The 25,357-nt window shown below is 38.2% G+C and overlaps 1 protein-coding gene and 1 long non-coding RNA gene across 2 annotated transcripts in view; one reads left to right on the top strand and one right to left on the bottom strand.

The window, feature by feature from the left end:
- Nucleotides 1-3,184: 3,184 nt before the first annotated feature.
- LOC121739598 (facilitated trehalose transporter Tret1-like) overlaps nt 3,185-25,357 on the bottom strand; it is a 25,668-nt gene continuing 3,495 nt past the window's right edge. The window contains exons 2-9 of the mRNA XM_042132090.1: nt 18,688-18,823; nt 12,110-12,324; nt 11,350-11,494; nt 9,468-9,603; nt 9,101-9,267; nt 6,694-6,889; nt 4,632-4,815; nt 3,185-4,240 (exon numbers count right to left, since the gene is read on the bottom strand). Coding sequence (XP_041988024.1) covers nt 4,058-4,240; nt 4,632-4,815; nt 6,694-6,889; nt 9,101-9,267; nt 9,468-9,603; nt 11,350-11,494; nt 12,110-12,324; nt 18,688-18,823 — 1,362 coding nt within the window. The 3' untranslated portion in view covers nt 3,185-4,057. The remainder of the gene's footprint in view (nt 4,241-4,631; nt 4,816-6,693; nt 6,890-9,100; nt 9,268-9,467; nt 9,604-11,349; nt 11,495-12,109; nt 12,325-18,687; nt 18,824-25,357) is intronic.
- The window catches only part of LOC121739599, a 23,358-nt gene continuing 14,174 nt past the window's right edge, over nt 16,174-25,357 (top strand). The window contains exons 1-2 of the long non-coding RNA XR_006037475.1: nt 16,174-16,183; nt 19,498-19,506. This is a non-coding gene — a long non-coding RNA (uncharacterized LOC121739599). The remainder of the gene's footprint in view (nt 16,184-19,497; nt 19,507-25,357) is intronic.

Genomic DNA, 25,357 nt, shown 5'->3' with positions numbered 1-25,357 from the left:
AGTATATTATGTGGGAAGTGGCAACCGCACATCTTTTCGGGACAAAAAACATTCCTTGTCCCAGATTAAAATTAGTATCTCCAACCTCCATGACAAATTTCATCAAAATAGATTAAATAGTTTAGGTGAGAATCATAAAAGTTTATTGTTCAGTAACCGTACATTTTTCCGGGATAAAATGTATCCTATGTTCTTTTTCGGGACTCAAAGTATCGTTATACCAAATTTCCTACACATAAAAAAAAACCTTCACGTCTAGGTCTACTTCTTATCTGTGCCAATAACAACAGAAAAATTGCTCCAGTAGTTCGTGAGATAAGTCTTAGCGTCATAAAATATAGCCTATAGCCTTTCTGGATAAATGGGCTATCTAACACTGAAATAAATTATCAAATCGGACCAGTAGTTCCTGAGATTAGCGCGTTCAAATAAGCCCTTTCAAATAATTTCCCCCGTTTTTTCCACATTTTTCTCTATTTCCTCGCTCCTATTAGTCTTAGCGTCATAAAATATAGCCTATAGCCTTTTTGGATAAATGGGCTATCTAACACTGAAATAAATTATCAAATCGGACCAGTAGTTCCTGAGATTAGCGCGTTCAAATAAGCCCTTTCAAATTATTTCCCCCGTTTTTTCCACATATTCCTCTATTTCTTCGCTCTTATTAGTCTTAGCGTAATAAAATGTAACCTATAGCCTTTTCGATAACTTTGCTATCTAACAATGAAAAAATTTTCAAATCGGACCAGTAGTTCCTGGGATTAGCGTATTCAAATAAGCCCTTTCAAATAATTTTCCACGTTTTTTCCACATTTTCGCCCTATTTCTTTGCTCCTTTTAGATTTAGCGTAATAAAATATAGCCTATAGGCTTTCTCAATAACTGAGCTATCTAAAAAAAATTTTCAAATCGGACCAGTAGTTTCTAAGATAAACGCGTTCAAATAAGCCCTTTCAAATAATTTCCCCCCCGTTTTTCCACATTTTTCTCTATTTCTCTCAAAAATTTTTTTTTTAAATAAAAGTCGTAGCGGGATCTACAATCGATAAGCCAAAAATATTTTTTTTTACAATTTTCATATTCTGTCTGTTTGTACTTATGTCCAGGCTAAACTCAAAAAGTACTGCATGGATTTACTGCAAATTTTGCATGAATATTACTAAGGGTCAACATATACCTAAGTAGGCTACATATTATCACGCTATCACCTACTTTTGGTGCTGTGGAGCCTTCATACAGACGACGTCGCGGGCACCAGTTAGTAGTATTTATAAGCTAGATATTATAGCGCCTAGAAGAATAGTATTGCATTCTAATAATTATGAATGAATATTTTGTGATGGTAATTTTGACAGGCGGATAATAATATCGGCTTCCTATTTTGTTTATTTTATTTCTGAGTTGTTTTCTTTATCTAAAGCAAAACAAACGCAAATTATTATTATCACTCAAATCTTAATTAAGGTGCAGAAACTTCCTGTAATACAAGTCCTTCAGGTACATAGCACAGTGCCAGACTGACGTGGTGTGAAGCGTGCATAGAAACTTCCTAAGGAAAGTTAAAGTAATTTTTATTCTAGATTGTATTTAAGATAACGTAAATCATTTTTAGCCTATATGTTTCGCTAGGCTTCGCCCGCGTAATTTAGGAATTTCACGGACCATATATTTTTCTGTAAAAAAAATAACCTATGTCCCGTCACGTGATCTATTTTTCATGTGTGCCAAATAACATAAAAATTGCTCCAGTACTTCTTAAGATAATAAGCAATTTCATATAATTTTCCCCGTTTTTTCCACATTTTCTTCCGTTTCTTCGCTTCCAATTGATAGCCTTCCTCGGTAAATGGGCTATCTAACACTGAAATAATTTTTCAAATCCGACCAGTAGTTCCTGAGACTAGCGTGTCAAACAAACAAACAAACTCTTCAGCTTTATAATATTAAGTATAGATAATAATAATAATATAAGTAATATAAGTAAATAAAGCAATTTTGCTATTTGGTATGGAGATACTTTGAGTCCCTGGAAAGGATAAAGGACACTTTTCATCCCGGAAAAATGTACGGTTTCCGCACGAAAAACAAATTATGGTACGACGGAGTTACGGGCGTCATTTATATTATCTTATCAAGCATTTTTATTACTCAATCCCACCAAAAAACATTTCTTGTAAAATGTTGCCGAAACGATCACGTCATAAGGTTTACCCTGTGAAAAAAATATGAGATCTTATGAGTTTTGTAGAGTTAAGCTTCTGATTTACATGGCCTAACTCTTCTAACCAGCGATACCGTCGCGGAGGTGATGCGAATATTTAGTTTCTGATCTGAAGTTAGCAACGAAATAGCCGAGCCATAAAAGTTTACCGATATGCAGAATTTGTTTAAGTTATGGTCAGTAGATTTAGGCCGTGTAGAATGTAAATTCAAATGCTTGGATCTACATGAGATCTCATATCTTTTTCACCGGGTAAACCTGATGTGGTCGTCTTAGCAACATTTTACATTTTACAAGAAATGTTTTTGGTGGCATTTCAGTTCTTTTTGTAAGTTCATTCTTATAAGTACTTATTTAAAGGTTTTTTAGTTACTGTCTACAGTCCCGTGTAAACTTTTATGTCCTAATTCATAAAATTGGCGAAAGTCTCATATAAACCTCCAGCCCCCAATTTTAGGGGATGGAGGGCGAAAATTATAAGTTTTAAATGATTTTTTTTTAAATTGTATACTAAACTTAGATTACATACTTACCAAATTTCAGCATTCTAGCACTTCAGGAAGTAGCCAAACATTTTGATGATTTACAGTGTGACTGTATGAGTGAGTCATTGACGAAATCGGTTCATTTTAGATATCAATAAAATCTAAAGTATTAGGAATTTAATTTAGACTTTGTATGGTTAATGAGTCTATTATTGGCATCATATCCTGAGAATATTAACTCTCTGGTACATCGGAAACCAACTCTATGAAGGTTAAAAAAACGACGAAATACTTCGAGGAAAGTTAGGTAGACCCTTGCGCTTTGCTTGGCTCGTCTCGGCGGGTGAACTGCCGTGCACCCAGACTTCTTTTTTGTCTTTTTTGCAACAGTAACAGTTGCACTACTATTTATATCAAATCTGATAACACCTGAGCTACATTTATGAAAAGCAAAAGAGACACGAGAATATTTAAAAATATTTTATTACTTTCGTTTTACAGTTTTCTTAATTAACTTGAAAATATACTAATTTGAAATTTTTATACAACTAACTGGTAACAATAAGGATAATCACATGGTACCTTTTGGGTCTACGAAGGGCGAATGTATACAGGACATTATTTACAAAGCAAATGGTCAATTCAGCTATGTAAATCTTACAGTAATAACCACAGCCCACAGGTGACCACAGATGACGTTGGGATCGCATCGAACAAATTGATAGGCAGACAAGACAACCTACAATCCTATTTTTAAATTTCACAAAAACAATTAACATTATAATATCACAGCTTAAATATTCGAACATAACAAATAAGTTCTAATTTTGTTTTAAATCACTTGGAAAGTTTTCTACATCACTTTAAATAATTATATTGTTTTCCTAAATTATTAAACAATTATTACATCAATGTAAAAACAATTACTACTTACAATATTTTTTTCGATTTAGATACAATCACTTGAGTTTGACTCTTCAAAAGACCTAAACAATCGTAATGGACATATTACATTTATCACAATAAGCTTAAATGCAACTTAAATGTCTTAATTAACATTCATTACACACTTATAAACAAAAATACTGAAGATTCGCTAAAACTTATTTACTACCGCCTCGTGGTTAGTTCAGTCATCAGTGCCCTATAATTTTGACGATGACGTTTAATTACTATAGGCCAAAAGGTTCTTAGAACAACATTAAAATTTGTCATAATTGGTGCTAATTTACACAATACAATAGCAAGTAACAGTATCACTGAATTCTGGATCCAGTGGCTGCAGGAAAACTTATAATCCAATCCAGCTTCCAGTATAACTGTCCTCAATGTAAATCAACACGTCCCAATTTCAAAATTTAGTCTGCACGTCTTGTAAGTTAATGTTCTCCTTCTTCTTTTTCCCACGGAAGGCACGCTCTATTTCTGCCAGCGACTTGCCCTTGGTTTCGGGTACCATGGTCAGTACGAACACGAAGGCGACAGCACAGAAGCATGCGTACATCCAGAACGTTCCAGCGGACGTCAACAAATGCTGGAATTATATAACAATTGCTTGAACAAATAGTCAATAAAAATAAGCTTTTTTGTGTGTACAATGTGATGTCAACAAGGAAAATCAACCGGAAGCCATTTCAAATGATTACAAAAGGACGATCCTATCTATACCTGTTAAATTGACATTTACAATATCACTATCACCCATCGAGATCGGCAAAGGGTATTTTGTCTATGTGTTATGGATTACTCTAGCACTCTACCTGCAGGTGTCGTATTTTACAATCTACAAATTCCTATCTAGACTTCTAGAAGAGTAGAACCTTTTTAACTGACTTCAAAAAAAAGAGGTTATTAATTCGACCCGTATGTATATAAACATTAATTATACTCCGTAATGTCTGGATAATTTTTGAGAGCCTACTAACCTCCAGGGAGTGGTACGACTTGATGACGGTGAACATAGACAGCAGGTTGACAGCGCTGGCCATGGCCGACAGCTGCGAGCGGTAGTGTGTGGGGAACAGCTCGCCCAGCAGCAGGAACGGCAGCCCGCCGAAGCCGAGGGAGAAGCCCAGCATGAACACCACCAGACTCGCGATGGGCAGGTATCTGGAAGTATAAGTTGGACATGAAAATTAATAGAAGCGTCAAGTACTGTAATCAATGTAAATCAGCACGTTCCAATTTTAAAATTTAGTCTGCACGTCTTGTAAGTTGATGTTCTCATTCTTCTTCTTCCCGCGGAAGGTGTGCCCTATTTCTGCCAGCGACTTGCCCTAGGTAGGTAGTAACCACCACACACACGTACATAGTACCACAGTAATGGTAGTCTATGGAGGGTAGCCAAAATGATTGAGTAGAAGTCATCTATATCACAGAGTATATATAATATAGACTGATAACTCTGTCGTTTTGAGCCTATAGTCAGTATTTCCATTTCTCTTTTCTATTCTGAGACATCAATAGGGATAATTTCTACGGAGATCATGATCCTGCTGGTAGAATATATTACAGCTCTCCATCAACAGAAATGTACGGTTCCCGTTGGCGTTTGTTGAATACGAAGTCGCGGTATTAAACTGCTTTTGATGAGTTTACATTTTTATGTAAATGTAAATGTAATCTTTACCGTTATTAGCACCTAGGTATAAACGACTTGTACAAATAACTACCAATTACCGACTAATGATAGTTCATAGCAGCTTCCGTTAGAAGTAAACCACAAACCGTACAGGTACACATAGCTTCCTTGCAATCCAAAAAATAAGTAACCGAAGATTAACTAAAAACTGGCTTTGGTACCGACCATCAGGCATTCAATACACAGTATTAGATTATCAGCTCTATCCATACTAATAAATAATATTATAAATGCGAAAGTGTGTCTTTCTGTCTGTCTGTTACCTCTTCACGCTTAATCCGCAGAACCGATTTTGCTGAAATTTGGCATCAAGATACTTTCAGCCCCGGGAATAGACCATTCCAGCGCGCCTTGTAACTTATCTACTTCATCACCGGCTAATATTATATCTGGCTACACATAAAATGCACAGAATATTTTAAAGTTCAAATCTGTTATCCGGCCCTAAAGCCTCCATTTATGCAAAAAACGGCAATTTTTGGAACGAAGTTCCTTATCGCGCGTTGCGAAAGGGGTCTAGATGAAAAAGTTGTAATGACATGACACAAAAGTGTCGATATATTACAACTAGAGCGAAAATGCTATAGTTGTAAACCGTGCGGTAGCGCGTGTTTGTCTCTCTGTCTCTCTCTCTCTGTCTCTTTTTTTAGGGTTCCGTAGCCAAATGGCAAAAATCGGAACCCTTATAGATTCGTCATGTCTGTCTGTCTGTCTGTCTGTCCGTCCGTATGTCACAGCCACACCTCCGAAACTATAAGAGCTATACTATTGAAAATTGGTAAGTAGATGTAGTCTGTAAACCGCATTAAGATTTTGATACAAAAATGGAAAAATTATTAAAAATTTTAGGGGTCCCCATAGGTACAATTGAAACAAAAAAAATTTTTTTCATCTAACCTATACGTGTGGGGTATTTATGGATAGGTCTATAAAAATTATATTGAGGTTTCTCATGTCATTTTTTTCTAACCTGAATAGTTTGCGAGAGAGACTCTTCCAAAGTGGTAAAATGTGTGTCCCTCCCCCTCTAACTTCTAAAGTAGGGGCATGATAAGTCTGAAAATATTATATGATGTACACAATATAAAAACTACCAACGAAAATTGGTTTAAACGATATCTAGCTAGTAGTTTTTTTTTATACGTCATAAATGGTAAACCATTACTGCTGCGGAACCCTTCATGAGCGAGTCCAACTCGCACTTGGCCGCTTTTTTATAACTTCGTTCCATCCGGGTGTCCCTTGACACCTCACAAGTTTTTTTTATTATTAGTTTTTGTGTTCATCTACTTACGTCTTCAATTATTTTCCCACATCTCCAGAATTCTAGCGCTCATTAGCCTTACCCCAATAGCGACTCGTGCTCGAATTCGAAGTAGAAGGCCGCGCCCATCGACAGCATGGACAGGCACATGGTGGCGCCCGACAGCAGTAGCAGCGGCCGGCGACCGGACCGGTCCACCAGCATGGTGCTGACGCCGTTGCTCAGGAGTTGGACTACACCCACCACTACGGTGGCGGTCATGGCGTCGAGGGTGCTGCCTGTGGAGTAAGGTTGCGATTTCAGGTACATAGTATTAACATTAGAAGTATGTAGAGCAGGAGTTTCTAACTTTTTCTTCATCTAGGACTACTTTTATATTTTTCTTCTTTATGAAAGGAACCACGAAGGAACTAAAAACTCAATTGGAAGTTACATTAAAATAAACTTTGGTATTTTAGAATTAATGCATGATTTCTGAGATTTCATCGTATTTTAAAGGTCAGTTATCCTAGGACTGATATTGTTACTCAGAACTATTATTTAAAATCATTCGCAGACGATATTTTGGCGCCTGCGGACCACTAACCCACGCACCACTGCTTGGGAACCAGTGATGCAGAGCAAAACATCCTCGCACTATGTTTGGCAGTGTATGCTATGTCATTTAGAAGTGAATTTGCAAAATTATCGCATGAACAAAGGGTTGTCGAGAAGTTGTTTACAGGTATTTAAGGACCCAGTTAAAGAAACTACTGTGAGTTTCTTACGCCTGTTCTTCTCGCCAGGTTAGTTCCCGAACAGGTAGGTTCTCAGGTAGACATTCTGAAAATATTTCATTCATATTTACTCAGAAATAAAAAAAAAAAAATATTTATTATTTACTAGCAAGTAGCATCATCACTTCGTCTTTGTAAAAGTTTGGAGTCTACAAACTAGATAAAAGCTGAGCTTTATGAGGGCTCGCGTAGTCACACCTTGACTGACTGCAGTTGTCTGAAGATAAGGCACGGTCTACATAATATAAAAAAACGTTGACTGACTGATGATAACATATCTACAGTCTATCAAGAAAGTGAAGAAATTAAAAAGTGGCAACATCGTAGTGTCCATGTCATCCCTTTCAAATCAATCTAAGAAAAAAGGGATGACACTACGATGTTGCCACTTTTTAATTTCTTCACTTTTTTGACAGACTATGCACAATATAAATAAAAATTAATATATTAAAGCACAAATCAATAGGCGTGATAGTTTTTCTGTGAAGTGTACCACAAAATGTAAAGGTTTTGGGATTATAATTTATTTTATTCTGGGTTAAGCTAATGTAAGCTCTTATATTTGTGTTATGTTATTAGATTATACTACACACTTACGTTGAGAACACACAAAGAATTAAGTAGCCTCACAATGTAATCAGAAAAGCATACTACAGCTAGCTAAGCTGTCTACGTACATTCAACTTTTCCGCCGCGTTGGAGGGCTCGCATGAGCGGCTAATTAGGTAAGCTTAACGCAGCACTTGATGTGAGACAAACGGCAGGCCCAGCCACGGCACAGCCTACATACTTCACAGTTATATTAATTCCTTAGTCTTGTATAGTAGCCCTTATGTGGTTACCTCAATGGTGCCACCAAAGGTAAAATAAGTATGAAAACACGTGTGGCTTAGCATTGACGTCATACCAACTTTGACCTGTTTTATTATGCTTATTTAACGACCATTTATTAATACCGTTGTGAGTTTCCAATATAGGTATTAAGTATTAGGTAATATTGATAAAAATATATAATGATAAAATTTTAATAAATACGAGTATGTAAATATGAATATAAACAGTCTGGCTAATGTAAATAGCAACGCTAATTTCTAGATAAACTTGATAAAATATTTCATAACCCAACATAATATTTTGTCGAAGTTACAACTTACAGGTAACAGAGTACTTGCTAGTATCTTCGCAATATGGGACTGCATATCTTCTATTATAATATTATATCTTGAACATTTAAGAAAGGCAAGGTTTTATATGGAACAATAAATGAAATCAAGAGTCTCTTAATAAGAAAATTTAGTAACGCATTTACATGGCTTCAATACGCGATGAAGCGTAATTTTTGCTATATTAAAGACAGCAGTAACATAAGGGGGGCGAGGCTGGGCGACCGTCCAGGGTGCCGGATAAAAAGGGGCACCAGGAGAAAACAAAAAGGGGTGCCGTAGGCTCTCCCTTTTTAAGCTCTATCTTACCCTGGGCACCGAAGAAATCTCGCTCAAGGCGCTGGTAGAGCTAAAACTGGCTCTGAATATAGAAATACTTACCAGCGTCCAGCACTCTGGAACATCTCGACGGTGAAGCAGAACAGCAGCGCGAAGCCCACCACCAGTGACCAGCGGCCGCATCACCGCCGACGGGAAGGACACGGCGCGTACGGTGCTGATAAATGTGCGATCAGGTTGTAGCATTGTTATTGCTATAATATAGATTTACCAGCACTCTGGAAGATCTCGACGGTGAAGAAGATAACGGCGTCGATGCCGCTGAACTGCTGGAAGAACAGCAGCGCGAAGCCCACCACCAGCGGCCGCATCACCGCCGACGAGAAGAACACCTCGCGTGTGAACAGACTCTTGGGCTCCTCTGTCTTCTCACTTTTTCTGTAAAAAAATCGACATTTTCGTTAAATTAACACTTCTATGTCTGATCACCACCCTCCTTACTCTTAAAGGGATGGCATATGTATAGGTGGCAGTCACATCTGTGATGTGCCCTTACATGCATAGTTGCTTGCCACGCGCACAAAATTACTTGTGTTTACATTAACTATGTATTAGCACTCCCAATCTCAACCACTCACTCGTCATCATCTCTCTCGACGCGCACGGCGTGCTCGGAGAGATGTAACCACGTGACCTCGGCCTCGCTATCCAGGCCGCGGCTGGCCAGCCACACCGGCGACTCCGGCAGCGGGAACAGGATCACGAATAGCGCTCCTACGAGATAAAATTGTGATTGCTCATTACGATGATGATTACATCCATACTAATATTATAAATGCGAATGTTTGTCTGTCTCTCTGTCTGTCTGTCTGTTACCTCTTCACGCCTAAACCAATGAACCGTTTTTGTTGCCGCCTGACCGCTGAAATTTGGTTTGGGAATACTTTGAGTCCCGGATACTAGAAAAATGTACGGTTCCCGCACGATAAATTTTGGCGCAACGGATTTGCGGACGTCATCTAGTTTGAATTATAAAATGGAAAGTTCGTCTGTCTGTGTATCTGTAAATTCATCCAGCTTAAACCAATTAACCTCATGAAATTAGCTTTATATTAAGTATACAGGGCGTAACAAAACTAACTGATAATACTTAGGCTGCGTACTGCGTACATGTTCCTCGTAGAGAGTTCACTGTGAAAGTAGCAGCGCTGAAAGACCAAAAATTTGTTCACCTTTGTATTGGAAAACTCGTGACGCTCGGGCCCTTGCCCATACAAGAGTGAAAAGAAAATTTGGTCTTTCAGCGCTGCTACTTTTCCAGTGAACTTTCTACAAGGAACACGTACACACGCTAAAGTATTATCGCTTAGTTTTGTTACACACTGTTACATATTCTTTCATATTGTTTTACTATGTACCGCAACTCGCATACAACGTAGCAGATTTTTTTAGTAAGCACTAGTAAAAAAATCTGTTATAAACATGAACTTAATAATAATGATCTATTACTGATACAGTTAAACGTAGAAAATATATATTTTATTATAGCTATTAATTGTATACAGGTACAGCTTATTCACATAGAAAATACCATCTGTTTATTTAGGGAATAGTGATATTTGCACATTTGCACAATCTGCAATGGGGATTGTCCATTTTTTTTTAATTTTGCTCATTACAAAAACATTTCGAGGAATAAGGTCAGGGATCATTTTTCTGTACATAAAGGAAAAAAATACCCATTAGTTACTTATATTTTTGAACAAATACGTTTAACCTTTGTTTGACCTTCAATGGCGTTAAATTAGCAATAAATTCGACCTACGTTACGTTTCCAACTTTTGGTGAGCTTCTGGTATCAGCTTACACATAATGAGAACTTGCATTTGACGAACCAGCCATTATAAATAAGATTGAAAGGAAATTTAAAACATATGCAGAGGTCGATTGGCGGCCGATGATGACGTCAGAGCGAAACTTTAAAAATTTATTGAGAAAAAACTAGCCAATGAATTTCAAAATTATTTAATTTATATTCTTAAAATACTCTATTTTAACGAAAAAAAATATAAAAAGTACATATGATTTTTTTTGGACAATGCCCATTAGCATGTCTAACTTTCACGTTATGGATAACGAGAGATGTAATCCTCGCCTTTGTAACCCGAACGACGACCCGAACGTAACTTCGAGGGGGTGGGCTTGGGAGGCAATTCTGCATTTGATATTATGGAACATCAGTGACAAAAGCTAGTGTTGCGAACTAATCATCAACTAATCAGTTGCGAACTAATATGATTGTAAAGGCGAAAGTTTGTGAGTGTCTGTCTTTGTTACTTCTTGACGCTCAAACCGATGAATAATTTTTTCTGAAATTTGGTATGGAGATACTTAGAGTCCCGGGAAAAGACATAGGATACTTATTGTCCCGGAAAAATTACATTGAATTGACATAATCCGACCAAAAGACGTAAAAATGTCTGGAAACTGAAATGAATCAAATTCTTCGATGGTACATACCGCAGAAGGACGCGGAGAGGAAGGCGAGGTATCTCCAGTAGAGCCAGCTGCCGGCGACGTACGAGATGAGGATGCCGAGAGACATGGACAACGTCGGCAGCGACCCCAGCCGCCCGCGGATCTCGGGGTCGCAGCACTCGCTCACCTGTAACAGACCGTAGCTGAAGACAGTATACAGATTACAGTGACACTAGTTTGGATCTTATTACCGAAAGATGCAATTAAGGGTGAAGCCAAACGAGCGTAATTTTGTGAATCGTGAGTATTTTGCGATTCTTCGGTTGGCAGAAACTCTGCTGCATTCAGTTTCATAGAAAATTTCTACTTCATTCACACGAGCGTAATTTACGCGACCGAAATTCTGCGACTCACGACTCACAAAATAACGATCGTTTGGCCTCACCCTAAATATTATTTAAATATAAAATCTTTACCGTGGTTACTGCTTAATAAATAAAGAATGTGAACAAAGCGACAAAATGATACATAAATAATTTATTTATCTAGCAACTATAAACGGAACTGTGGCACATATATAATATTAAAGAGAACATAACAATTTAAGAATAAGAATAAGAAAAAAAATATTTTGCACATCACACAACACAATATAAATTACAAAGGACGAAAGGACCAGGATACAGTACAATACTTAATTACATTATATTGTGTGATCTCACAAAAATGGACCCCAGAGCAGCATTTGTTATTGGTGCGTTCCCTTTTCTTAATTTAAAAGATTATACACAGATCAACTTACATAGACCTGAACGGGCGCCAGCACGAAGCCCACACAAAGCCCAGTCATGAAACGTCCTATCAGCACCACGGGGAAGTTGGGCGCGAAGCCCAGCACCAGCCACGCCGCTCCCCACAGCGGCGCCGCCAGCTGCAGCGCCCGCCGCCGCCCAGCTCGCTGCATCAGTGGACCAGAGCACATGCTGCCGAGGAAAGCGCCCAGGGGAGGGATCGCACCTGAACAACAACAATGATAATATTATAGTTAAGCCCTGTTCAGGATAGTCTTATTTATAATAGGACATAGTACAACAATGATACAATTATAACCTCATGAGGTTAATTCTATGACATCTAATGTGATGCCACCGAGCACATACTGCCAAGGAACGCGCCCGGAGAAGAGATGGCACCGGGGCAGAATGTTATAGATATGACCTTGAAAGGGCTAAAGGGAGAGAACAGGAGCGGCATCCTTACTGCAAGTATTTAAGGGCGAGAAAGCACCTAAGTACCAGCGAATAGAATACCTAATAAGCTGATCTTCTTTGAGTCTTGCTGGTTTACGGGCTCTGTGCGCCAGAGCACATGCTGCCGAGAAACGCGCCCAGGGGTGGGATGGCACCTAGACAGAATGGTACAGTTGTCCAGGCTACGGTTAGAGAATAGGAATGGCTTATGGCACCTTTACATAATTTTATTGCATTCATAAGGTTATTGTGTCATCCACTGCTCAAGATCGAGAAAGCACAAAATTGAAATACACAGACCTATAAATTTTTATAATTTTTAAATGTATATTTATTATTATTATATTTTGGCCCAACAGTGGAAGTCCATTTCTGATATATTTTATTGTTACATACCTCATACATACAACACATACATACATAATAATATAATAATAATAATATCTATGGACGCTTCACACCGCGTCAGTCTGGCCCCGTGGTAAGTACCTGATGGACTTGTGTTACAGGTACCAGACAACGGAAATATATATTTAATACTTTTATATTATATGATAATAATATATATAATATGTACTTAAATACCTATAGCTTATTCACACGTAAACGGTTCAATTGTTGGGGCCTCGTAAACCGGTATAATTGTACAGGAAAATGACTATGCTCGCTTTTGTCATTTTACAAAAGATATGCTAATATGCCGAAATGTGCAATTCATCACATTTACTACAACGTCAACATCTTAAAACTGCTATTAAGTTTTGTCCTGATTCCTTGTTATTAATATTATGCATGTCCTGGCTTACCTTGACTGCTTTTAAAGGTTTCGTACAGATTACGAAATATTTTGATATTCCTTATATAAAATCTTAGTGTCGGTAAATATGTTTATTTTAAAAGGCAAAGCTGATTGACCAAAAGATCAACACACGGTCCAAACTATTTACGCTAGAAACTTGAAATTCTGCCGTCAAATTACGTAGCTAACTAGCTAGTAGCTATTTATTAATAATATCAGTGCTACAAGTTCTTCTTATGATGTAGGAATCTGCTAAGATAAGGTTTTTTTTTAATTTGACCTTCACGGGAGTAAAAGAGGGGATCAAATATTCCAGGCGTTAAAGTTGCGGGCAAAAGCTAGTATATTTTTATTTAGAGCCCGCAGAATATTACAACTTAAATACTAATTGATATATTCGTCGACATAATAAATAAAATCCGAGACTAAGCTACCTCTTATGAATATTATGTAACTCAAGGTCACATTTTGAAAGGTGATTCCACAGTGTGTTTTGAGTCAGCTGTAAAGGAACCGGTTCCATCCGGTATTTGACAAAAAATAGTAGTTCAAACTTTCCGACACACCTACCAAGGTAGAAAATACCTATGGCATTACTGTGCACCTACTCAATTGAAATGTTAAGTAACAACTGTATCAACAGATAACATAGCAATAATATAATAGAGTATACTGTATTTAATTCGTGTTGTTAAAAACGCAACAAGTTTACAAAACAGTAATTAACTGAAAGGGGACAGTTGCTTAAAATCCTTCCCATTGTATTTCCGCGTCGGACAATAGCCAGCAGCCAGCAGATAATGAGAGCAGTTTTCGTAAACTTCCTCTTGTGAATTCATGATCAATAAAAAACCTTAGGCCGTTATTGTACACCTCTGTAGTCAGAATCTATCTATAATCTAGCTTGATATTATTAGGAGGAAGATTTGTTTGTTTGTAAGGTTCACATCCAATACTGGATCCATAATTGTCATAAAATTCGCTTGGATAGTCGGCCATATTGGATTTAGAGTGATGTCACATACCATATCGTGCATTGTCATCCAAATTAAACGCGTATGCAAAATTTCAGCTCAATCGGTTAAATATATCTACCTATTCAAAATTGAGTTCCAAAATTCAACCGCAACATACATACACACGTCATACAGAGCAAGTTAAATATTAACAAAAAATTAAAACCGACTTCCAGGGTAAAAACAATAATAATTTATAATGAACAAAAAAGTATTAAATAATAATTCTTTCTCTTTGAAGTGCCTTAGGCATAATTCTCCTAAATCTCAACTATTTCTGTACACAATCTTCATTATTTTGAAGACTGTACCAGCTTAATACTGAGTTCTATGACAAAATATTTTAAATATTTAAAACTGGTACCGACTTCAAAATAATGAAGATATTGTGTACAGAAATAGTTGAAGTTTAGGAGAATTATGCCTAGGGAACTTTAAAGAGTAAGGATTATTATTTAATACTTTTTTGTTCATTATAAATTATAATTGTTTTTACCCTGGAAGTCGGTTTTAATTTTTTGTTAAAAATAATCAACTTGTCAACTTGTTGTCAACAGACTTCAATCATAAATAAAAGAGTATAATTCGTATGTATAGGTTTGTCACTCAAAAATATGTCATTTCTCATGTGTGTGTGTTGTAGTGTGTGTAATGTTTTATTTGTTAAAAAAATGTATGATAGAAGCATAATTTCAAAATAATATTAGTTCGATGCACTCCTTCACCATATAAACTATAACTGTGCAAAATTTCATTCACCTAGGTTTCCCTATTTTTCGTAAAAAGGGTTACAAAGTTTTTCGTTCACGTATTAATATTATGATGATAATAGTATTACAGGAAGTAAGGATGGCGGTTCACTGTGACGACTGACGGTGATGGTGAACAAACAGCCTTATCGGTCGCGTGGCAACCGACTTGTGTGACCCGGCGCAGTGACAACAGTGGCAAAGTGAGGTCGTCCATTGTGGCATTTGTCACTGTTACAGAGGTCAAGGTTAACCGACTCCCGTAATGGCGGATCATCAGGCTTTACGTCACATAATGGTCACATATGAAAGAAACTAGCGCGACTGATTGGTACGTGAATCACTTCGAAGTCATATAATACTAGACGTTCCGCGCGGCTTTGCCCGCGTAAATTAGATATTTCACAGACAAATTATTCCACAAAAAATAGTCTATGATCCTTCGCGTAGTCTACTTCTTATCTGTGCCAAATAATAGAATGAATGCTCCAGTAGTTCGTGAGATAAGCTATTTCAAATATTTAATCACTAGCGCTAGGTCTTAAAGCCCTAGGTCCAAGACACTAAGCACTATCACTGTCCTAGGTCGTAGCCAAGCCGTAGGTTTTACTGGTATCACTCTTGATCACTTGTTTTCACTCCGAAGTCGCCTTGAAGATCGCTCAAACTGAACTGATTGACTGGCCCGGCTCCCTGCGACTATTTATATGGGCCGAGGTGAGTCCTAGACTGTCCCAGAGAGTTCCTGACTCGCGTAAACATGGGTTGAACGTTTCTAGAAAATACGCGCATGTAATCGTACACCTAACGCCATCTAGAATCGAGTAGGCGATTTATGTTGTCTGTGTTCCCCGGGTGATTCCACTGGTTGACGCTAGATGGCACTATCTGTCCGTGACACTATTTTCTGAAAAATTACTTACAGCTAGAATTGTATTTTTTTTCACCTTACTCCAATTTTATAACTTCAAAGTAATTTATGTATTGATCAGTTCACTGGCAATTCTGCCAAAGAATTAAAAAACCTTCGTGACCCGGAGGGCGTCATGTAGTTTATGGTATGTAAATAAAATCGCGTAAATTAATATTATCATTGGTGATAGCTTGGTCAATGGTCATTGAGAAATGACCCCGAAAACGACAAAGACAAGAGAGTACAACACACTGGGTGCAGAGTGACGCGATAGCCTCCAGCAGGATAATTTTAATTAATTGATTACTATTATTTATCGTTTAGTACAATAATTATTATTGAGGACAATTTGCCTTTGCAACTATCTCGCTTATAGATACGCCATAATATTATTACTCATTAAAAAGTAAAGAAAATATTAGGTGATATAATCACACATTCAGTTTTATTTTAGCCTCATATTCTTCACCATATTCCATTAAAAGTAATAATTTGTTATATTTGCATTAAATATTTTATTATATTACTGCAATGATATCATATTATAATATCATTACATAATTGATATTTTGTGGGCTGTGGCTAGAGCCTATTAGCAAGTCAGAGACTTTAAGACCTAAGAAGACAATAATTACTACTTAACTAATAATAAGCATGCGTTACGACAAGTTTGTAAAACCATGAAACTTTTTGTAGTTTATTTGCAAATATAGAACGTAGAATGAAATAGATAACTAATAAGATTACCCTCAAACTGGGTTACGACTTACGAGTAGCCCAGTTTGAGATTCTGAGAGGTTAGAAATTTTTTCGGAGTGTTTTTTTGCCTTTAAAGTTTAAAAACCTACATTGGACTTAAGTCAGAACTACTAGTAATTTTATACTACCGTCCTAAATTGAGTAATTTTCAACAAACGTGACGTAGCTGGCATTGTGTGCATTTTATGAGTAATGTAATTCCCCGCCAGTTGATTATTATATAATTAATTTTAACATAATATATAAATAGAGAGTGTAATACAAGTAATATTCTATTATTTTAATCAAATCCTGCAACAAATTGTTTAATCGTAATTTAAAAAAGAAGTCTATGGTGTAAAATTTTAAATGATTCTATAAAATTCAAAGGACAATGCCCAAAAAAAATCCATAGTCGATTAAAATAATTTATGTACAGCAAAGTAGAGCATAAATAGTAGATTGAAAATATGCAATTCATTTTTTTCTAAACTATGGTTTAGAAAAAACCGAAACCGATAATTTAAAAAAATAAATCTGAGATACACAGTGTGGTATCTACTTCGAATCAACTAGTTATTTCCTTTGTTTTTGTGATCTTTCACGTGAAAGCGATGTTGATAGACAATAATGTACTTACAATTAAATAGAAAAAAATCGGCCAAGTGCGAGTCGGACTCGCGCACGAAGGGTTCCATACCGTTAAAGAGCGAAAGTAGGGAAAAATTGTTTTTTGTATGGGAGCCCCCCTTTATTATTTATTTTAATTTAATTTTGCGATTAAATATTAAAGTACACACATAATTGAGGATTTCGTAAAAAAACATATATGTCTACATAATATAGCCATTATAGATTAGGAGCCAAAAAGGGCAAAAAATCACGTTTGTTGTATGAGAGCCTCCCTTGAATCTTAATTTTATGTAGTTTTTAGTATCTGTTGTTACAGCGGCATCAGATATACACAATCTGTGAAGATTTCAGAAGGCTAGCTATAGCGGTTCTTGAGTAAGAGCCTGGAGACAGACAGACGGACAGACATCGAAGTCTCAGTAATAGTGTCCCGTTTTTACCCTTTGGGTACGGAAACCTAAAAAAGTATGTCAAATAAACTAAATCACAAGTGGCTTCACTCTACATCCACTATCGATTGTATCACGGGGAGTGCTCTAAGAAATTGTTCGGAATCATACCACCTGCAACTTTTCGCCATGCTCCACGCGAAAAATACACCATCCTCATCACTTTGATGAGTGGCAGTCTTCCACCGTGCGTTTTTTGCGTAACTTTCTGCTGCGCACTGTACAACTCTGAAATAAACTGTCACTATATTTTCAATACGACCTGCAAACCTTCAAAGGCCGGCAACGTACTTGCAGCTCTTCTAATGTTGCGAGTGTCCATGGGCGACAGTATAGTTGCTTTCCATCAGGTGACCCGTTTGCTCGTTTGCCCCCTTATTTTATAAAAAAACGATCATATAACCGATATCGTGTACTTAATAATCCTAAAAAAACAGTACATATTGTATACAGATTATTTTCTATACCAAACTAACATTCTATACTGTCAGATATAAAAGTGATAAATATTTAAACATTAAATCTACATTAAATTCATTAATACATAATTACAACAATGTACATCTGTATTAAAAATGTTTTTACTGCGTACTAATCGCCACACTATCGTTTGTAGCATCGCGTCGTCCTGAATATCATATAGATTCCTAAAAGAAAAGTCAATTAGTTACGATCGTTTTTAAAGTACTCGGTGATTGTTTAATCCAAAAATGACATTGTATTTGGGATACAGTATAAGTAGTCTACTATGCCACATATAAATGGTTTCAATCGATTACGGGTTTTTGGTCCATACATTTTTGGGCATTCCCCTTACAATTCGGAACACTCACCGATCCATGACTTCTGCTCGCTGTGCTGTATGAGGTGAGGGTCGTGCGCCTGTATAGAGGGCAGAGCTGACGCGGAGTAGCCCCGCACCAGACCGATGATCAGGAACGCCAGGGACGCCCCGAATGTCAGGTATAGCTGGAATTGAGGATCACGTTAGTGGGTTCCAGGGGTTAAGCAGTCGGAACAATATATTTTAATGGAGAGTATTCATGGCTTCGTCTTCTTTTTTTTTTTTTTGAAATAAGGGGGCAAACGAGCAAACAGGTCACCTGATGGAAAGCAACTTCCGTCGCCCAAGGACACTCGCAGCATCAGAAGAGCTGCAGGTGCTTTGCCGGCCTTTTAAGAGGGAATAGGGTAATAGGGGAGGGTAGGGATGGGAATTGAATAGGGGAGGGTAGGGAAGGGAATAGGGTAGGGGATTGGGCCTCCGGTAAACTCACTCACTCGGCGAAACACAGCGCTAGCGCTGTTTCACGCCGGTTTTCTGAGAGAACGTGGTATTTCTCCGGTCAAGCCGGCCCATTCGTGCCGAAGCATGGCTCTCCCACGTATATCTTCGAATAAAAGCTAGAATGCTTTCCGCACTCAGGTTCTTTGTGCATTAGAGTTGAAATTCTGTATAGGAATCAAAGGCGCGCATCGCAAGGGAAAAGAGAAGTAGGAGACGATCAATGATCATGCAAGATGACACCTAACTAGGTTCAGAGCATAATCCGCCAAGTATCTAAAAGAATATAAAAAATATGCTCTCCAAATCAACTCTACATAATATAATCTAATAGGTGTCAAAATTTTCTTTTATAAAGTTTTTTTGAGTTTGACTTTGCAACCACAGAATCTTAGGTAAAGCGCATCCTTTTGTTGACTGTACACTGTACAGATGAATTCATGACGTTAAAGGATCGAGGTAAGAACTAGAACAATTGGACTGGGTGTCGCGAAATTACTTCCTCAATCTAGATATATTTAGCTTTAGGATCCAGACTCTAGACTTCTAGAACGGCTGCAAAGTTTGGAGACATTTTGTCTGTTCATTTGTCGCTAATGAAAAATCAAAGCGCAGGGAAGTGCGCAGGCTTAGTTCCAGCAGGCCGCACGCATGCCGTGCACTATTTACACGAACCGTTTCGACGCTTTTTTTAACCCCCCTGTATCTCAGTGCCTATTGCGAGTGCAAAGATAAAATTATACCTTCGTAATTGTATACTAGTACTCAAGCAGTATACCCAATTTCATAGATATAGGTTCATGAAATATGTCCCTGTAAAATAGCTAATTTTGGCACTCACTCACTCACTCACTGACCTCTAGGCCACATCCAATAATTGTCCTAGCATTATGAAAATTGGCACACAGGTCATGTGTTATATGTGGATTAACAAAAAAAGAAAGAGAAATAATAGAGAATAAGAAATTTAAGAAATCGGTCAAGCGTGAGTCGGCTCATCTACAAACTTGAGATAAAGCTAGAACCTCCATTCCTCTTACTAAACCAAACCCTGTAAGCTACGAGTACGAATGCAGAAGTGGCCCAAAGATATTATCTATACTTACTTAATATTATAAAGAGGAAGAGTTTGTTTGTTTGAACGCGCTAATCTCAGGAACTACTGGTCCAATTTGAAAAATTCTTTCAGTGTTAGATAGCCCATTTATCGAGGAAGGCTATATTTTATCACGCTAAAACTAATAGGAGCTAAGAAATAGAAGAAATTGTGGAAAAAACGGGGGGAATTATTTGAAAGGGCTTATCTCACGAACTACAGAAGCAATTTTTCTATTATTTGGCACAGATAAGAAGTAGAGCACTTGAAGTATCATAGGCTATTTTCTGTGGACTAATTTGTCTGTAAAACATCTAATTTACGCGGGCAAAGCCGCGCGGAATGTCTAGTTATTTTTATAAGATTGCACGAAGGTGTTAGAGAGTAGACATTTCAGTGAAAACCAGTTACTCCAATGGACCACCCCAGGACTCTCGCAATTTCAAAGAAGTGTCACTTTTGATTCCTCTGGTGTTATGCATGTCCACTGTCCAGCATAGCGTTTCGCTTACAGCACCAGCGCCAATTTTCGTTGATTTTCTGTACAGCCGATCGATTCGTGAAGAAACAAGGCTCTTTCACGTAATAACAACATGACCGTATCTTACTACACCACCAACTTTGTTTGGGCACTGGCCTTTAAAACTGGGCCGCCAATATTGTATAGATGTATCAAAGTTATATAATAGGTTTGGCCTTAGCAACCTTTGGGATAAGTGGCCTCACGCCGGGCGCGTGACCGCAGGAAGCGGCCCATCACAGTAAATCTCATGGTCACGTGTACAGTTGCACAAATCTCAGCTAATCGGTTTAAGGTGGCTTTCGGATCTTTGCCGCGAGCGACCGCGACCGACGTAAATTCAAACGAAATGCCACTTTATGACAAAAGCTATAGGTTTCATTTTATTCCACCACTAGCTTTTACGCTGCCGCCGGCGGCAGCATGGGTCGCAAACTACGTCGCAAATGTCAGTAGAAAATGATACCTATATTATAATATTATATTATATCATAAAGTAGCATTTTATTTGAATTTTTACCGGTCGCGGTCGCTCGCGACAAAGATCCGAAAGCCACCTTGATGAATGGATGAACCGTCATCCATACTGATATTATGATGCGAATGTGTATCTATCTTTCCGTTACCTCTTTACGCCCAAACCACTGAACCGATATTGCTGAAATTTGGTATGACAGATATACTTTGAATCCCAGGAAAGGATATAGGATCCTTTTTATCCCGGAAAACTAAGGGTCCCCGCAGATATACAATTTCAAGTTGGCCGACTATCGTACAAACCACAGATATAGATCAAGATAGAAGCGCCATGTCGCTACAATTTGTATGAACACGAGCGACATGGCGCTTCTATCTTGATCTATTTCTGTGGTTTGTACGATAGTCGGCCAACTTAAAATTGTAAGTCTGCGGGGACCCTTACGGTTCTCGTGTGATCAATAAATTTTGACGCAACGAAGTTACGTGCGTCTTCTGAGTAATTCTCCGAGGCCCCTCAAAATGTGGTCACACGTTCTTTACTACTACCCTAATAAACATACCGCATTAGGACCAAACACACGTTATTCCTCATTTATTTAAGTATCTGATTTCAATAAAAACGTCTATAATTATTTATAGTTTTTGTTTAATGGTTAATTAAATGTCGAAATCGGGGGCAAAATCGGTGTTCTCCGCGTGTCACACTCTGTTCGCGCTTACGGAAAGCTTTAATAACTTTTGTATTCTATTCATTAGTATAGACTGTGATACATCAAAATTATCTAGATTAATTGGGCTACCTAATTCCTAAAATAAAAAAATGTTACACCTTAAGTTAAAAAATCACTCATCTACTCTGTAATATGTGATTGAGACTCACTTTAAGAGATTCTTCTTCTTCATTGCCTTTTAAATCCTCGACGATGGAGGAATCTGCAGAATGTGTAATAATAATTATTGTATTTTGTGACCATAAACTACAGTATATTATAAGTCTATGGTTGTGACATAGGTTGTGGTATCTTTCTCAAACGGATAAACTAGTTTTGATAAGATTTTCTTCTTTGAGTTTAACGTAATCTAGAAGCTACAATTCAACGTCACCTCGTTCACTGCTTGATTTCGAGGGCTATCTTATTTTTCTTTACTATGATTAATAAAAAACTAGGCAACTAGACTGTATAAATCATCCACAATGGATGCAAAGATGCATTGTGGATGATTTATACAGAATTTTCAGAGCGAAGTAACCACTCTTCAAATACTGTAGTGCCTGGGACAAGATTTTAAATATCCGAATGGTTGCCCAAGATGTTTAATAAGCTAAACATGGGAGAGCCATGCTTCGGCACAAATGGGTCGGCTCGACCGGAGAAATACCACGTACTCACAGAAAACCGGCGTGAAACAGCGCTTGCGCTGTTTCGCCGAGTGAGTGAGTTTACCGGAGGCCCAATCCCCTACCCTATTCCCTTCCCTACCCTCCCCTGTTCCCTTCCCATCCCTACCCTCCCCTATTAAACTATTCCCTCTTAAAATGCCGGCAACGCACCTGCAGCTCTTCTGATGCTGCGAGTGTCCATGGGCGACGGAAGTTGCTTTTCATCAGGTGACCCGTTTGCTCGTTTGCCCTCTTATATCATAAAAAAAAGCTCATTATCTATTTCAGTAATCGCTCTAATCAGAAACAATTTGTCGTTTGAAATGAATATTATATTGTTTCTACATCAGTGCTCGTAACTGAGATGTGATTAATTGATAACATTTTGATTGCAGGACATCATTTTCAGAACATTAATTATTACGATCTTAACAAAGAACCAACTCGTGACTCGAGCTTGCGACATTTTTAATGTTTTTGTTATCACAAATCGTATTTTAAGATTAAACATTTTAAACTTAATGAGTTTGCAAATTGAAGAGGGTTGGCAAAGTAACGATTTGTACCTGTTGAATGGATTGTGTAGTTTACAAGCCCAGGAAACTACTAGTAACCAGGAGGTAGGTATACTCATAGGCAGACCTACATTATTTAGTCACGTTATGTAAAACACTGCTGAGTGCTGACGGATCACGACAAACCAATAGGATTGACATAACCTGACCAAATGACGAAGGTCCATCAACTGCCTAGAAATCAATTTTTTCGATGGTAGAGAAGTTGATTCCTAGGCGATGGTGGACCTAAGTAATTTGATAAAGTAAAGTCAAACCCATCCGACCGATCACAGATAAGGGCCAGGCCATAACATTGCGTTGCGACGTCGTATTGCAAAAACAACATCGCACAGAAATGCGATGCGATGTCGCAACGCAAAAATTTCATATAGTACAGGGAAAAGGTGGTAATGTGGCCCCTGCATATATATTGGCCCCTTCAATATTTTAATGTTTTAACAACGCTATCCAGTATAATTTTGGTGGAACAGGATGCTCGTGGCATGCTACTAATTTAACACCATACAAATCCAACAGAGGCTGTCAAGTTCGATTGTCATTTGATCGAGTTTAAACTTGCGACCGGTAAAACTTTTAAGTGTGTGTGATTTTATTTCGATAGTTGTAGAGCCATGGGTACAGTATCAAATTTTTGACAAATGGGCTAGGAGGCTCCAAATGTGACTATTACATTTGTGATTTTTGCCGTTAAGTTTCACTTGTGCAATACATTTAATGTGACATCCCCGGGAGGTCACATTACCATCACTTGATCTCAAAATACCAAATGTGATTGATTAAGAATAATTAAAACTGACTCATATATTTTTTAAATAATGCTTGATAAACAAAGTGGGGGGCCACATTCCTTCTTTACACTTTCTCCTATAATATAGCACTCTTTACATCGGAAATTTTCACGATGCGTTCTGCGGCGTCGCAGATTTATACGATGCGACGCCGCAACGCAGTGTTGTGGCCTGGCCTTAACATTGAATTGACATAAGCCGACCAAATGACGTAGGTCCGTCTACTGCCTAGGAATATATTTTTTTTAATTAAATAAGGGGGCAAACGAGCAAACGGGTCACCTGATGCTAAGCAACTACCGTCGCCCATGGACACTCGCAACATCAGAAGAGCTGCAGGTGCGTTGCCGGTCTTTTAAGAGGGAATACGCTTTTTTCTTGAAGGTTTGCAGGTCGTATCGGTCCGGAAATACTGCTGGTGACAGTTCGTTCCAGAGTTTTACAGTGCGCGGCAGAAAGTTACGCGAAAAACGCACTGTGGAAGACTGCCACTCATCAAGGTGATGAGGATGGTATGTTTTTCGCGTGGGACGATGGCGAAAAGTTGCAGGAGGTGTGATTCCGAACAATTCCTCAGGGCACTCCCCGTGATACAACCGATAGAGGATGCAGAGTGAAGCTACATCTCGGCTTAATTCCAAGGGATCCAAGCTGTTTGAAACACTATGGCAGTCAACAATTATTTTGGCGCCCCTGCCCAGAGATTAGAACAATATTCCATATGAGGCCGAACCTGCGCCTTGTAGAGTTGTAGGCGTTGGTCCGGACTGAAGTACTGTCTCGCTCTGTTAAGAACGCCAAGCTTCTTCGAGGCTAATTTGGCCTTACCCTCTAGATGATATCGGAACTGGACTTCGCTCGATATGTTGCCTCAATGGTACTCCGTAAAGATTGTCGGTGACCGTATTTTTTACGATTTTGCCATTTATTTACAATTTTCCTCATCCCAGAAAGGACATCTAGGATACTTTTAATTTTTATCCCGGATTTTTTTTAATGAAGTAAGGGGACAAACGAGCAAACGGGTCACCTGATGGAAAGTTACTTCCGTCGCAACGCAAATGGACACTCGCAACATCAGAAGAGCTGGAGGTGCGTTGCCGGTCTTTTAAGAGGGAATAGGGGAGAGTGAAGATGGGAATAGGGAAGGGTAGGGAAGGGAATAGGGTAGGGATTGGGCCTCCGGTAAACTCACTCACTCGGCGAAACACAGCTCAAGCTGTTTCGCGCCGGTTTTCTGTGAACCCGTGGTATTTCTCCGGTCGAGCCGGCCCATTCGTGCCAAAACATGGCTCTACCACGTAAGAACGAACGAACGGTTTGAAATGAACGGTTCGCGTGCGATCAACGAATTTTTGCGCAACGGAGTTGCGGC

This window comes from Aricia agestis, chromosome 2 (assembly GCF_905147365.1).
Source record: "Aricia agestis chromosome 2, ilAriAges1.1, whole genome shotgun sequence".
Classification (NCBI taxonomy): domain Eukaryota; kingdom Metazoa; phylum Arthropoda; class Insecta; order Lepidoptera; family Lycaenidae; genus Aricia; species Aricia agestis.
This window is presented reverse-complemented; position numbering and strand designations above follow the sequence as displayed.